The following is a 15,228-nucleotide window of genomic DNA, read 5'->3' as shown; positions in this document are numbered from 1 at the left end:
CAAAAAAGAGAAAGGAAAGTGAATTTTGTAACAACATACTCAGTTCTGAAATTTACATTTGTATGTATAAGTTCTAAAATGAAACAGAAATTTGTGTCTCACTGAAGATCAGGGTAGTTTATACTGTAGTTTATATTTGATGTAATTACCAAATATAACCACTAGAGGCCAGAATGTCTCTATAAATGCATTTGGTGTTCACTTTACCTGTACATTTGTGTAGGTCTACCTGTACATAATCCACATAAAGCACCTTATTTTCTCAATTTATTTGCTTTACTTTGCTGCTGAGCTGTTTTCCCCACTGAAATATAATTGCATATATATTTTCTCAATAAAGAAAAATGAGTAAAACAAGATGCTTAACCAAAACCTGAACCATAAATTTGATTTCTCAGGTGGGATTAAATGTTTCTAATGTTAATCTCACAGTTTCAGGATTCCTGGTTCAATCCTGAGTTTGGCTCAGTGTCTGTGTGACCTGAGATGTGTGGATTGGTTTTAAAAACAGATATAAACAGGGATAATTATTAATTACAAGCAATTTTCTTGGTGAGTTTTTCCTGAAACCCTGATCCACAGCTATTGTGGAGCAGGAACTAAAATGGTTTATTAAACTGCCCATCTACCATCATTTTGGGTGGGATAGTACGGTATATGTTATTGTTTGTATCTTTAATGTGTATGATTCACTGATAAAAGTTAAAGGACTTGAATGCCCCTATTCTTACTGTATGATACATTCACAAACCCACTTATTTCAAGTTGTCTTTTCTTTTTACTTCATTGACTTTTGCTGCTGAGTTTTAATTTCCACACCGAAGTATAATTGCATGTATATTTTTCAATAAAGCAAAACAAGTAAAACAAGATGCTTAACCAAAACCTGAACCAGTGAAATTAAATACATTTGATTTCTTATTTAATCCAAATGTGTTATAGGGTTGGTAGTTGTCGTAGTGTTTGTAGGATGTTTTGCATATTCTTCCTCCTGTCCCTGCCTGAATTTTCCCCTGGGTACTTTGGTTTCCTTCCACCTACCCCTAATTGTCCCTAAAGGTTAACGAGTGTGTGTGTGTGTGTGTGTGTGTGTGTGTGTGTGTGTGTGTGTGTGTGTGTGTGTGTGTGTGTGTGTTGCCCTGTTATTTGTGGACTGGTTTAAAATGAGATATAAGCCAGATTAGTAATTTTTCTATTTGTTTTTCAGTGAATTCTTCAGTGAAGTCTTATTCAGGAACTACAACTACCCTCCACCTTTCCTTGTAGGTGGGATGGTTTGGTACCTTTTATTATTTAAACCTTTAATGTAAAAGATTCACCTGAAAAAGGATGAATGTTTGAGATAATTCTATGAGTGCATGAATTCACGATCCCACTTATCTCAATTCATGCTTCCTTGTTTACCCCTGTGCACTTTCAACCTTCCCCTAATTGTCCTGAAAGATTAACGTGTGTGTGTGTGTGTGTGTGTGTGTGTGTGTGTGTGTGTGTGTGTGGACTAGTTTAAAAACAGATATAAATAATTAAACAGAGATAATTATTTCTTACAAGTACTTTTCTTAGTAAGTCTTTCCTGAAACCGTGAAAGCATTGAAAGGAACTACTTTTCTTGTTGGTTGGAGGTGGTTGCTCATTGGTTAAGGCACTGGCTTCTGGATTAAAAGGTCTTCTTCTTTTGGCTGTTTCCATTAGGGGTCACCACAGTGGATGATCCTTCTCCATACCCCCCTGTCCTTTACATCCGCCTCTTTCAAACCAACTACCTGCATGTCTTCCCTCACCAAATCCACAAACCTCCTTTTTGGCCTTCCCCTTTTGCTCCTTCCTGGCAGCTCCATTCTCAGCATTCTCCTACTGATATACCCCATGTCCCACCTCTGCACATGTCCAAACCATCTCAATTGCCCCTCTCTCAATTTGTCCTCAAAAACATCCCACATGCACTGTCCCACTAATAAACTCATTTCTAATCCTGTCTATCGTCATCACTCCCAACGCAAACCTCAACATCTTCAGCTCTGCTACCTCCAGGTCCACCCCCTGTCTTTTAGTCAACTTCTGGATTAAGGTGATCATTTCAAATCCCAGCACCACAAAGCTGCCACTGATGGGCCCTTGAGAAAGACCCTAAACCCTCAACTGCTTAGTTGTAAGTTGCTCTGGATAAGAATGTCTGCGATAAATGGTACCTTTTACTGTTTTCCCTAATGTGTATGATTCATCTGTAAAAGTTAAGAGTTGTATGATGTATGTTGAATTCACAACCCCACTAGGATCTCAGGTCGTTGTTGAAATATATTGGTGCTATGTAACGCTGTTGTTAGCACGTTATGAAACACAAGTAGCCTCAGAAGGCCCTACACAACCGTCAAACTCTCCAGCAGCAGCCACCCTGGGAGTTATCTGTAATTCTACTCTGTCCACCAGGTGGTGCTGTTTCTCTTCAACAAATAGCACTTCTACAAGTGCGTTTATTTCTGCTTTTCCAAACTGTCATTATGCTTCAATCCGAGAGCTGCGCAGGTCTCATTCTTTATCCTTCCTCTTATAAATAAATTATAATAATACAAAAAAAAAATCCACCAGATCGGATCACAAATTGCTGGATTTTTTTAAAGAATAATTTATTTCCAGGCATTGAAGTTTCAGCAAACTGGTAAGTAATTGAATGAGTAAATGGAAAAGGTCATGTTTTTTTTTTCCCTGACGAGGAAGTGTTAAACTTGACACGTGTGTGAAACTTGTTTTTTGCGCACACACATTGTTATAATATGTTATTATAAGTTGCATGAACAGGTACGTGATTCGGGTTAATTGATAAAGCAGGTGTAAATCTGATAGATTTGCTGATAGATGTTTTTTTTATTTTTTATTTTTTTTTATTTTTAAAAGTCCCACGTTACAATATTGTACAAACCCAATTATTTTTCCATCATCTATTTATTTTTATTTTTACTATACATTAAAAGCCAAATACAACCAGAATAAATGTATGGCTCTAATCCGGTTTGAATTCGGTGTGATCTCAATACGTACGTCAAAGAATATGTAATGTGTTAATAATGTCCGATTTGTATCTCCATTGTCTTTAATTGTTTATAGTTTCGGTTGTTTATGTGTGGCAGCAGTCATGTCGCCCCAATGGATGACCACGTGGTTCTTAATTATGGCCTGGACACTTCTTTTTTTGAACTATAGTAATGTTGGTTTTGAGGTGTAGCCCAGCAAAGTATTTTTTCTGAATATAAATGTTTTGAAAATTATGTATATTTCCACATATTTGTTGTATTTAGGTTTTTTTTCAAACTAAATTATGCTTTATTTATTTAGACTTCTGTGAAAGCCAGGCTTCTTCAACAACTAGTTCAATTCTCCAGATCTTTCTGTATGAGCTTCTTTTCTTTTGCTTTTTTTTTTGGTTTTGTTGAATTGATAATAAAAATCAAGGAAGTAAAACATCATTTTAACATTTAACGTCAAATGATATACAGCATGGTAGTCTGGCTAGCCAGCTTGGTGCTGTGCTGTTTTAGAAATGTAATCAACAGTTCGGTCTTCCTTTAATACCACAGCGAGTTTTGAACTTGTACGGTGTCACTGATAAACGAACATCAGGTCGTGCTCTTCAACAGTTTTTTTTTCTGGTTATACTGAATGTTGAGGAATGTTTGCGAAAAAACAGGTCAGTACCCGTAATCAGTTACATCTTAGATATACCAGATATAACCAGTCATTCCCTAAACCAGTCTCTCTTTTCTTCTTCCTTGAAGATAATGAAGCTATCACATCTCGTGTAAAGTGCTAGCTAGTTGGTTTAGACTTTAGACTTCTTAGCATTCAAAAGGCCGTATGTTCGAATCCCTCACCAGTCTGCACTTCTGGGCCCTTGAGCAATGTCAGTGTGGTATTAGAGAAAAGGTCTAAGCTTCTCTGTCCTGGAGACATTCCAGGGGTGGAAAACATAAACCGACTTCTTCCAAAACTGTTCAAGGTTTCCTAACAGAAATAATTTTAATATTTTAATTTAGAAGTTGGGGAACTGATAGCTCAATGAAAATTTAGAACTTTTTAATCATTTCACCTCAAAATGTAGAGAAAAGGTTGTTTGAAAATTTCAGAAATTCATTAAATAAACGTGGTTTATGATAGTATGATCCATGATTAAAATCGAGTGTCCTTCCTAACTCACATATGTACAGTGCTGGTAATGAATACACAATTTCTATTTCGTCAGTTTGACTCAATGGCTGTTGTGGTAACAGCTCCCGTAGGAAATAATTAAACAAACAGGAAGTCCAAAGCAAACAGGAAAGCAGGTGGCACTGCTGGACAAAATTGCTGATAGCCAAATATTGAGAGAAGCTAAAACAAATATCATTACTGATTATATTTTAGTTGGAGAAAAATGTGTGTGTGTGCTGTGATTAGAAAATGGTGGTACTGTGAGGTTTCTCTGTTTTGGAACTGAAAGATGGAAAGTTGTGTTCCCACTGCTTTACAAGCTGTTCTGAACCAGTGAAATAAGTTCAGAGCAGTTAGGCTTTTTCATCAACCATTTATACTTTTGCGTTTCCTTTCCTGTAGAATTTGCACAATTTTTAAATTCCCAGAAAACTCATAATGCATTGAAAAAATTGTGGTAATTTTAATGAAGATAATATCGATGCTTTTGCTAGAGATTATGTATGTGGGTGATGCAGCTGTGGCTACAGTGAAAGGAGACTTGTTGAATTGTGTTCATTGGGTTTCTAGCTTTAGTAATGGCACTCAATCTTACTATTTAAGATAGCACTCCATTATACTGCATTTCTGTAGAATATTGATGGTTGCTATAGCCATGGCTTCTTCATGATTGTATTAAGAGCTGGATTGACTCAGGTAGGACACTACTAAAGGCCCAGGTATAAAATCCATGGCCTGCTACTGTTAAATGCAAATATCATAGAATGGCCCAGAGTTAACATTTGAGACAAATTTCATTCTACCATTTTTTTTTTTAAATAAAACCCAAATAAGCATCTGCTCATTTTCTTTAAACTCTAACTAGGGTATAACACAGTGGCGCTAAACACCCTACCTAGTGCCGTAATACTTCAGTTCAGCCAAAGGAATTACCTGATTCTGCAGTTTTGTCATATTAAAAAGTTGTTTCATGAAGGTGTGCTGTGCATTTTTTAAATATAGAGTTAAAGTAATGGCACCCTCATATGTCCGTCTTCTAAGAAACCATGACCTCATGCTCTAAAAACCTCACTGTATTGGGTTAAATGCCACAGTATGAGACTTGAAAATGGGATTTGTTTTTGAGTCGTGCCAAAGCTGCCGAGTGTTTTATTACAGTAATTTCCAGACTATTAAACACACCCATATATAAGATTTTTATTTGGAACATAAATAAGCCGCACCTGTCTATAAGCCGCTACACTGAAACTAATGAACTTTACACAGGCTTTACCGAAAGACAGTGTCTGTTACACGGTGTAACGGGTGAAATATGTTGTGGTTCCTTTAAGAGCGGCATTTTGGGAATAGCCTGCCACCGCATTTTTCCAGTATTACTGCATGTGTGCAAGACCGAGGAATATGTCCTTATTATTTTCTGATGCTCATTTCTAAGTTTCTTTGACTAACCCGTAACGCTGTTGCCAAGAAAAATAAAAAAGCACGAGTTTTGGAAACCTGTCTGTGCTTATATGATTTCTGTTGCAACTGGAGTAAGTGAGTGAGCGGCAGGTCAAACGTCAGAGGAACCTCATCCATATTTATGATGTGGTGCGGTCTGATTCAGTGAGAGCGCATCTGATTTAATATAAAGAGTTTCATTGGTTCACCTGAACCCGTTCCGCAATTGGTCTAATGTTATGGGTCTATAGGTTTTTTGGCTTGAATCTTGTGAAACCGGGAAAAACCCAGGACTTTTAAGGTTGTTTAAGCCGCGGGGTTCAGTAGCGGCTTATAGTCCAGAAAATACAGTAGTACCAATTGCATACAATTAATGTGATTCCAAGTACTTCAGATACTGTAAGGCAGGTTTAATTAGTGTCACCACTAGTTCCACATTCTGTTTATTGTTGTCTTAGGGGATTAGACTTCCAATAGGACTGTCTTAGGGTACTTTTTGACACAATAGCAGATTCAGAAGGTATGGACAAATTAACCTCCATAAGTATTGTTTTCCATGACATTTACCGATTAAGAAGTAAGGACTTGTTTCTTTTTTTTTTAGTCAATTGAAAGTCTGTTTCAATTTGTTTAAACTGACCTCTGGGGTCAGAAGGCCACTCTTCACACTCTCGTGACGATTTAAACACAAACGTGCTCAGGGTCACTGCACGTGAGCTTTTAAAAATTGATTGGAACAATTAATTAAACCTGTAATTATTCGTACTAATGAAACCATTGCCCTATTAATACAATTCAACCTAGCAATGTTGAAGTTTTAAATCCGGAGGAGATGTTAGATAACCTTCATGACCGCAAACAGCAATCACAGGTTGTAAACAGGTTGTTGTACTCTTGATAATTCACATACACATTTGGGAGCAAAACATCGTATTGTTGATATTGTGCAGTTTTCTGTAAAGACACGTTTACATGTCAGCACTTTGTAACTGCTTTGCACAAGCCATCTACATGCAATCTGAAATGACAGTTTTTGCGGTTTCTCCGTAACATGACGAGCCGAACTTGTCTTTGTAAGATGTTCCACAAAGTTAAATCTAACTAAAAAAGAATGAACAGAACAGTGTCATTAATTATATTATATTATATTTACTAAAATAATTATATTTTATTGACTAAAAAAATGTATTTTAGAATAAGACATTAATTCATCATATCACTTTACTGTTGATTATTTTCTTAACATGGCAGGTTGAAGTTGCACAATAATAGTCTTTACTATTGGAGTTTTAACAGTTCAAGCAAATAAAACAAAATTTAAAAAGAAAGGAATAAAACACAATCTTGAATGTATTTTAGAAGTGTAGTGTTATTAGAAGTGTTGTGCAGCTTAAACAAGCTCACACTTCTCTGTATTGCAGAGCCGGACGAGAAGTAAGTACTGTGGTTTCCAAATGCAAACCCCCCTTTTTGTGTCCTTAATTTAGCACGTTCTATAAAAAGGTCATGATCTTGAGTTCTTCCGTTTTAATGCTATGCAAACTGGAAATTCACGACTCTGGTTTTTCCCGTTTGAGTCGGCACCTTCGTGGTTTCATCAGCATACCTACAGTATCAACAGTGTGCATTTCCAGCCTTCACTTAATGGTCACTCGTACCCTGGTGCGTTCATGCGTTCATTTAATTGCTCTCAGACGGCTTTAGTCTCTTTATGGACGGGACACGGTTTCTGTATTCATCTGATTTTTTTCCTGTGTTTCTATTTTGTATTTGTCTATGTGTGAGTCTTTTTGTGTCTGTGTGTGAGTCTGTATGTGTCTGTGTGTGTGAGTCTGTAATGTCTGTGTGTGAGTGTGTAGTGTCTGTAGTGTCTGTATGAGTCTGTAGTGTCTGTAATGTCTGTGTGTGAGTCTGTAATCTCTGTGTGAGTCTGTAGTGTCTGTGTGTGAGTCTGTAATGTCTGTGTGTGAGTCTGTTATGTCTCTGTGTGAGTCTGTAGTGTCTGTATGTGTGGGCCTGTATTGTCTGTAAATGAGTCTGCAGTGTCTGTATTGTCTGTGTGTGAGTCTGTAGTGTCTGTATATGAGTCTGTAGTGTCTTTGTGTGAGTCTGCCCTTGTGTAAACACACTTATGAGGATTCAGCTCTTTTTTTTTACTAGAACTCGCTGAACTCGTTGAGTGGAATGACATATTTTTATAAATTGTAGGGCGTCGCTACAGAATTGGATAAAAAAAGCTGATCTTAAAACAAGCTGATCTTAAAAATCCCTACATAGAATGAAAGAAGGAAACCATTATAAAACATCCATCTTGCTTATTTATATTTTGTGGTATCTGTGGAGCTTCACAAATGCAAAGGTTGATATTTTTTAAATGTTGGCTGTGTGTGTGTGTGTGTGTGTGTGTGAGGTAAGAGTCTGCGCCGATGACACTGCAGCTGCACGATCCTCTCCTGATGCAGATTTCACCTATAGTAACCCCAGCACATCATCCATAATACATTCTCTGTCTGACAGAACGTGTGCGAGTGAGTCAGAGTGTGTGTGTGTGTGTGTGTGTGGGGGGGGGGGATATTTAACATGGCTGAGTGCTTAAGCTGTGGTGTGAGATGTTTCAGCCAATCAGGAAGCACAGCGCATGGGCTTCTGGGAAAAGAGGGCAGGGTTAGAGAAGTGGGCGCTGCAGGATGGGGGGGAGTTTGAAATGAATGATGTGTTCAGGCGGTTGGTGAAGCAGGCGGAAGAGAAGATACCGGCATTCTGCTGAACGAAGGGACGGAGGAAAGAAGAAGAAGCAGAAGATATCAGATTTAGAATAAAAAAAGGAAAAAGAAATTGAGAAAAAATCTCCGATTGAAAAGCCAAGGATTGGGCAATGCAGTGTAAGTCTTTGTTAAATGATGTGTGTGTGTATGAACACGTTGCCTTGTGGATGTTGGGTGTGACTCATTCATCTGAAGCAACAGAAGTGTGTGTGTGTGTGTGTGTGTGTGTGTGTGTGTGTGTGGCAAAGACCCCTTTGTGCCGTGTGTCACCATCTATTTTTTTTTTTATATATATCTTTTTTGTGTGGATTGAATTGAATTTTATAGGAATGAGTACATCCTGGTTAAACGACACGCAGGGGTATGAACCTGTGTGTGTGTGTGTGTGTGTGTGTGTGTGTGTGTGTGTGTGTGTGTGTGTGTGTGTGTGTGTGTGTGTGTGTGTGTGTGTGTATTGGGAAGGGCTGTGCTTCCTCATGCAGAGATCCAGATGGTTAATACGAAGGCAGGAAGCCCACCATTTCACACAAACACACACACACCCACCCACTCACACACACAAAACCACACACATTCACACACATCAAAACTCGTTTCATGGTCGTCTGGATGGGGGCAATAAGCAGGGGGCATTTGTTGTAGGTGTGTCAGGGTGTGTCTTGGTGTCATTTGCATACACATCAGAGTTGTATAATGCTTGTTTTGGGAGGGGGGTCTCTGTTTTGGGAAATGAGCAATGACGGCAGATTTTTCCACTATTATGCAAGACACACCGTTACCAAGTATCTGTTCTGGATTTAGGCCTTGTTTAAGTATCGTTTTTATGTTTGGGTTTAGGAAATACAAAGGGAAATAAAACAATTTTAAGATATCCCAGTCAACACAATGTAAATTGGTTTAATTCGCACAGTGTGAAGTCGTAGTTTTCTTTCTTTCTTTTTTTTCTAGAGTGAGAGAAAACAGCAAGTTTTTTTTCTAAATTTCAGTGACTCGAAATTTGTTTTTCAGTGACTGAGTTTTGTGTTGACCTGAGCAAGTCAAAATGCTGTGAAGTGAGACTTGTTATCCTTCTTAACTGGGGGGTTCTTTCCTTCTTTCTTTTTTCTTTTTTGGTATTTCTTATTTATGACCAGTTATCCTTCTTATCAAGGGGGCAGACATTCTGTGTCTGTCTGTCTTGTCTGTCTGTCTCTTCTTCATGACCTCTGTTATCTTTATCTAATGGACAGTTCTTTCTTTCCTTCCTTCTTTCTTTTTTCTTTTTTGGTATTTCTTATTCATGACCAGTTATCCTTCTTATCAAGGGGGCAGACATTCTGTCTCTGTCTGTCTGTCTCTTCTTCATGAACTCTGTTATCCTTATCTAATGTACAGTTATTTATTTATTTCTGTTTCTTTCTTTCTTTCTTTCTTTCTTTCTTTCTTTCTTTCTTTCTTTCTTTCTTTCTTTCTTTCTTTCTTTCTTCATAACCTCAGTTGTCTTTCTTATCAGAGGGACTTTATTGCTTACTTTTTTTCTGTTTTTTTTTTTTTTTTTTTTTTAGTATTTCTTAATGACCTCAGTTATAATTTTCATCTGGGCCAGTCTGTCTGTCTGTCTATCTGTCTGTATGTCTGTCTCTCTGTCTCTCTTCTTCATGCTCTCAGTTATCATTCTTATCTGAGGGACAATCTTTCTTTCTTTCTTTCTTTCTTATCGTACAAGAATTACATTCTTTTGAAATGTGAACGCTCATCCGTACGACTGATTTCTAGGTAAATCAAACATCTTGCCTCATTTGCATATCAGGACGTTTAAATAGAGTCAAATAGCATAAACGTTCAGAAGCCCCGCCTGCTGTTTGCTCAGGCTTTTCTAAACGAGGTCTAGGAAGACGTTATCAGCTTCTGAGACGAAAATTCACACAGTGTTGAAACATGCTTTCTCTCCTATGTGCTTAATTTACCAGTTTCACAAAAACGGTTGAAAGCCTTGAGTGAATACTACAGCACACCGTCATGAGCTGGTTGGAACGTCACAGCCTTTTATTTTTTTCTTATCAAATTTCAACATCAAATTTGTGCAGACGATTGTGTTATTAACAACGAACCAGGATGAGTGGGTGGAGCTAAAATATCACAGGTTTCATGATATCACAGATATCACAGCAGGTCCCCTGGTGGTCTAGTGGTTAAGATGCAGCGCTCTCACCGCTGCGACCCGGGTTCGATTCCCGGTCAGGGAACCATCCCCAGCCACTCTCAGTGCCGGTCCCAAGCCCGGATAAATTGGGGAGGGTTGCGTTAGGAAGGGCATCCAGCGTAAAACATATGCCAAATCAAACGTGCGGAGGATCCGCTGTGGCGACCCCTAACGGGAGAAGCCGAAAGAAACTTTTACAGATATCACAGTTTGGCAACGTTTGCGATGAGATTTTCTTAAACGTATGCAAATCCGTTCTGACATTGCAAACTGACAAATTCAAAAGACTTGAGCGTCAAACCTTAACTGTAGACATCCGGAAGGAACGAAAAGCTTGTAAGGTGGAAGTAGTTGTACTGGATAATGTAAAAAAGAGGTCCCTAATCCAATGCCAGGCCATGAAAGTGTTGCTTCCAGGTTACAAGAATGTTGCTAAATGAATGCTGTTGATATGAAGAGTTAATTGTTTTAGATGTATACAATAAACGTTTAGTCTCCCGGTTACGATGGTTTGACTTATGAATTTTCGATTTTACAATGGCGATACGAAAAATCTAAAATTTTTTAACGAAAAACGTAGCAGTGTATATGCAGTATGATGCGATGGGATGCTGCCAGTATGTTGAATGTTCTTGATATTTTCAGAATTATGGATAGTGTCATACTGAGGTGTGTGTGTGATATTTGGCCACAGTCATTTGCTCAAGGGAAATTGTGTCGGTGTGAGCAAAGTAAGATATATGCTGTTATGGAAAATCCAGTCGCATACACAGTTTGTTGGTGCGTCTCGAATTTCCCCAGTGGTCTTGACAGGTGAATGAAGGGAGAAAACCCGAATCCCTGGTTGTAATCATTATGAGAATCATCTCAACCCACAGTTGGTGTATGTTCTTGTGTGTGTGTGTGTGTGTGTGTGTGTGTGTGTGTGTGTGTGTGTGTGTAAGTTTTGTTCTCTATCACCTCACTGCAACAAGGCCCAAAGCTGCAGGTCGTTGATGTCCTCCGTGTCTGCAGCACCGAGCTGTATTTCAGCTTTGTCAATAAAGTGCCGTTATGTCAATGGGCCTTGTGGGAAAGCAGCAGATGTGTTCATCAAGTCTCCAGAGCAGATTGTTCAATATCTCCATGGAAAAATCAGTAACCAGATCGGCCGTAATCTCTGTCATCTTGGCAGCTGTTCAGGTTTCTGCACTCTAAAATCTTAGGATAATCAGAAAGAGGATGTTCGGAGGAGGTACTTTGCTATGATTGAACTCTCGTGACCTCTCGTTTTGCTCTGTAAAGGATATTTAAAACTTCTTGAATAATTTTATACGGATATATCTTTATAAAACCGGAGAAACTGGCTGCATAGTGGTGGGAAGTCTCTGCGTGACGGGTTTTGTAGTTTCTTAAGGTCGTATATTTCTCAAAAGGGTACTTACGGGTCAGTTTATTGCACAGTGGTTCTGGAAACGAATGACCATGTGATGGGAAATGCATTTAAGTGCTTTGTGTAAGACAAGCCAATATGTGCATCTTTTCCTCTGCATTGGCTATCCGCCCTCTTCCGCTTACACACGTCTAATCATTTGGTTAGCATTACTTGTGATTGACAGGGAGGATGTGGTACAGCATTCTTTCTGCTCGGAGAACACAGCTAATTTTGCGCACTTGATCACCAATGATCTTCTAAGGGTTTGCCATACAGCACAGCTTGGGTCACAATAATAATTCAAATTACACTATTTTGCCAAAAGTTTATGGACACCTGGTCATTAGTATTCCACATTTAGTTCCAATTTGTTCTTATAATTCCCTTAACTCTTCTGGGAAGATGTTCCACTAGATTTTGGAGTGTGCTTATGGATATTTGTGTTCATCAGCCACAAGGGTGTTTGCAAAGTCAGGTACTGATGTGGGTGAGGAGGCCTGCAGTCAGTGTTCCAATTTATACCAAAGGTGTTCAGTAGGGTTGGAATCAGAGCTTCATAGCAGGCCACTCAAGATCTTCCTCTCCAAACCATGTTAAACACATCTTCATCCAGCTCGCTTTGTGCACAGGGACATTGCCATGCTGGAACAGGTTTAGGTTTTCAAGTGCAAGTGAACTTCCAGCTTTGTGGTAACAGTTTGGAGAAGAACCACATATGGCAGGAAAGGTCAGGTGTCCCAATACCTTTGTCAATATAGTGTGACTACAGCAGATCCAGTTTCAGTATATTGTGTCAGTTATGCACTGATGTTCAGGCAAACAACCTCTGGGCTGCTGAAATCACTGAGAATGCTTGTGTGAGTTTCCTGCTCAGAAGTGACCCCCTTCCTGTCGGGTTTGACCACAGGACTACCGGAAACAGGACATTCCCGGATAACACGCAGTGGAAAAACATGCCCATGACGTTTGTTGGTCATTGAGGTTGTTTAGGAGGGGTTTGGATTTCTACCTCCTTTCCTTGTTCAATCATCACTAGAAGATGTTCTACACATGGGTGTGCTTTTTGGATCAGCAGTTGGTTTCTGCTTAACTGTAACTTGAGTTACAATAATTGTCAAAAACAAGCTGCTACATCCTAGTCTAGTTTAGTGTTTGTCCTGTTAGTGTTACCGTAGTTCTGAAACCCGAGGTACCCCATGACCGTGCCAATATTTATCTCATGTCTGATTTTATTTTTGAGAAGTTGTCACAAGGCTTCATAGGATGAATGAATGATGAAACTACTTTTGCACCAGAGAAGATATAAGATTTCAGGGTTTTGTCAGGACTAATCTAATTATAGCGATGTTCTTCATGGATGCAAGAAGGTAGAAAAAATGTCTGGAGCCCAATCAGAATGGCATTTAGGCAATACTGATATCATGATATAATAATTCCATCCCATTCCACATTTAGTTTCCAGTTGCTGTTATAATAATCTCCACTATTCTGGGAAGATGTTTCACTAGATTTTGTGAAGATTTGTGGAGATTCATTCAGTAGGTGAGATGAGGAGGCCTGGAGTGGAGTCAGCATGAAAAATTTATACCAAAGGTGTTCAATAGAGTTGAGGTCCGAGCTCTGTAGCAGGAGATCTTCAGGTGGTCTTCCTTTTTCATGCTGGAACAGGTTTGGGTCTCCTGACGATGAGTTCGCATGTCTGGTGGACACCTCATCATGGATGGCCGCTCATCAGCTGACACTCAATCCCAGTAAAACTGCTGGTCATTCTAGGTTATTCCTGTGGGAATAACTCTGGGATCTCCTCTTCAGCCACCACTCTCAACCCTCAGGCAAACCATGTAACTGGCATGTTGCTAATGTGATACACTCTTGTCGTTTTCTTCTACACCAACATCAGAAGGATTCGGTCTCGTGTCATTTCGAGAGTGGCCTAATGCACCTCTCTGCTAGCAGGTCGACCTCAGAACACAATCTGTTCTCTGTGAATGATCCAAAACGCAGCTTTTTGACTTTTTTTCCACTTCCCCTTCAAGTTCTCACTCTACCATGTTCCCTCTACTTACTTCTGGTAGCTGCACATGTCAGATTCAAAACACTGAATCTTGCCTACAAAGATGGACCAGCACCTATTTACCTCAAAGTTCTGATCTCTCCTCGCACTGCACTACTCTCCCTCAGATCTTCTAGCACTTCTCGACTGGTCCCACCATCTCTGAGGGGAAGAGGTAAGTATTCATCAGGACTCGTTTCTGTTCTGGCACCGAGGTGGTGAAACGAACGTCCCATAGATGTCCAAACAGCTCAGTCACTGTTTATCTTTAAACGACAGGTAAAGACCTGCCTCTTCCTTAAACTAGCGCTTATTTTTTCCCTGTTTATTTTTCTTATTTAAACAGAAAAAGTGCTATAAATCCTACCATCAGAGTTGAACGCTGATGGAGACTTTTGTACGCCGCTCTGGAGAGATCCGTCTACCAAATGCCGAAAACATGAATGTTAGTTAGCGGAAGATTTCATGCTAGCACATTGAAAAAAACATCCTATACAATTGTTTGCGTTCAACTCTGTGAAGCACATATGGCTAGAAAAGTCAAGTGTCCTAATACTTTTGCCCAAACAATGTGTGTCTAAGTGTGTAAATTTACCTTGAAGGTTTTTACTGAGTGTGTGTGTGTGTGTGTGTGTGTGTGTGTGTGAGAGAGAGATTATTTATGGCCATATGTTCTAGTCACTTAGCCAATAGTTACACAAACAGATACTTGTTCCTCGGAGCGCATGTTGTTATGTGATCCCCACATGTCTTGGGCTGAGCAGGTGTGTATGAAATGTACAAACTAAAATGCCCTCTCTTTCTCTTTCTCACACACACACACACACACACACACACACACACACACACACACACACACACACACACACACACACACACACACACACACACACACGGTGTAATACTTTATTCCGGCTGTTTGCTGTGGCAATGAAGTAAATCTCCATCACCAGAAGTCTTTGGTGAGGTGAAGATGTGTTAATTTTGTCTCTTTTGTGTGTGTGTGTGTGTGTGTGTGTGTGTTTATTACAGTGATTGTGTGTGAACCCTCAGCCATGTCCACGGCAGGAGTAGTGATGGATCCTGCAGGAGACGCGAACATCCTGCAGTCCTGCGCTACTGAGGACAGCGTCGCTTCTCTGGAGGACTTCACTGCGGAGTCCACAGCCAAGTGTGTACCACAACACACACT

At 39.4% G+C, this 15,228-nt stretch overlaps 2 protein-coding genes and 1 long non-coding RNA gene across 7 annotated transcripts in view; 1 reads left to right on the top strand and 2 right to left on the bottom strand.

Annotated features, from left to right (window-relative positions):
• The window catches only part of rfx2 (regulatory factor X, 2 (influences HLA class II expression)), a 45,396-nt gene extending 43,592 nt beyond the window's left edge, over nt 1–1,804 (bottom strand). Inside the window, exon 1 of the mRNA XM_083554914.1 lies at nt 1,795–1,804. The gene's annotated coding sequence lies outside the window, so the exon portion shown is untranslated. The remainder of the gene's footprint in view (nt 1–1,794) is intronic.
• Nucleotides 1,805–2,507: 703 nt separating this feature from the next.
• The window catches only part of acsbg2 (acyl-CoA synthetase bubblegum family member 2), a 29,756-nt gene continuing 17,035 nt past the window's right edge, over nt 2,508–15,228 (top strand). The window contains exons 1-2 of one of the 5 annotated variants that reach the window (XM_083554912.1): nt 2,508–2,656; nt 15,069–15,207. In XM_083554912.1, the coding sequence (XP_083411038.1) occupies nt 15,092–15,207 (116 nt within the window). In that variant the 5' untranslated portion in view covers nt 2,508–2,656; nt 15,069–15,091. Of the gene's footprint in view, nt 2,657–7,532; nt 8,505–14,952; nt 14,972–15,068; nt 15,208–15,228 lie in introns of those variants that run through there. The other 4 variants (XM_083554909.1, XM_083554910.1, XR_014535818.1 and 1 more) reach the window with 4 other exon arrangements.
• LOC310733701 lies at nt 8,327–13,760 on the bottom strand. Its single transcript, XR_014535867.1, has 4 exons — nt 10,762–13,760; nt 10,057–10,580; nt 9,701–9,904; nt 8,327–9,605 (listed from the first exon to the last, which is right to left on the bottom strand). It is a non-coding gene; the product is annotated as an uncharacterized lncRNA (long non-coding RNA).

This window comes from Silurus aristotelis, assembly GCF_946808225.1.
Source record: "Silurus aristotelis genome assembly, chromosome: 11".
Classification (NCBI taxonomy): domain Eukaryota; kingdom Metazoa; phylum Chordata; class Actinopteri; order Siluriformes; family Siluridae; genus Silurus; species Silurus aristotelis.
The sequence above is the reverse complement of the archived record's forward strand: the minus strand, read 5'-3'. Positions and strand labels throughout refer to the sequence as shown.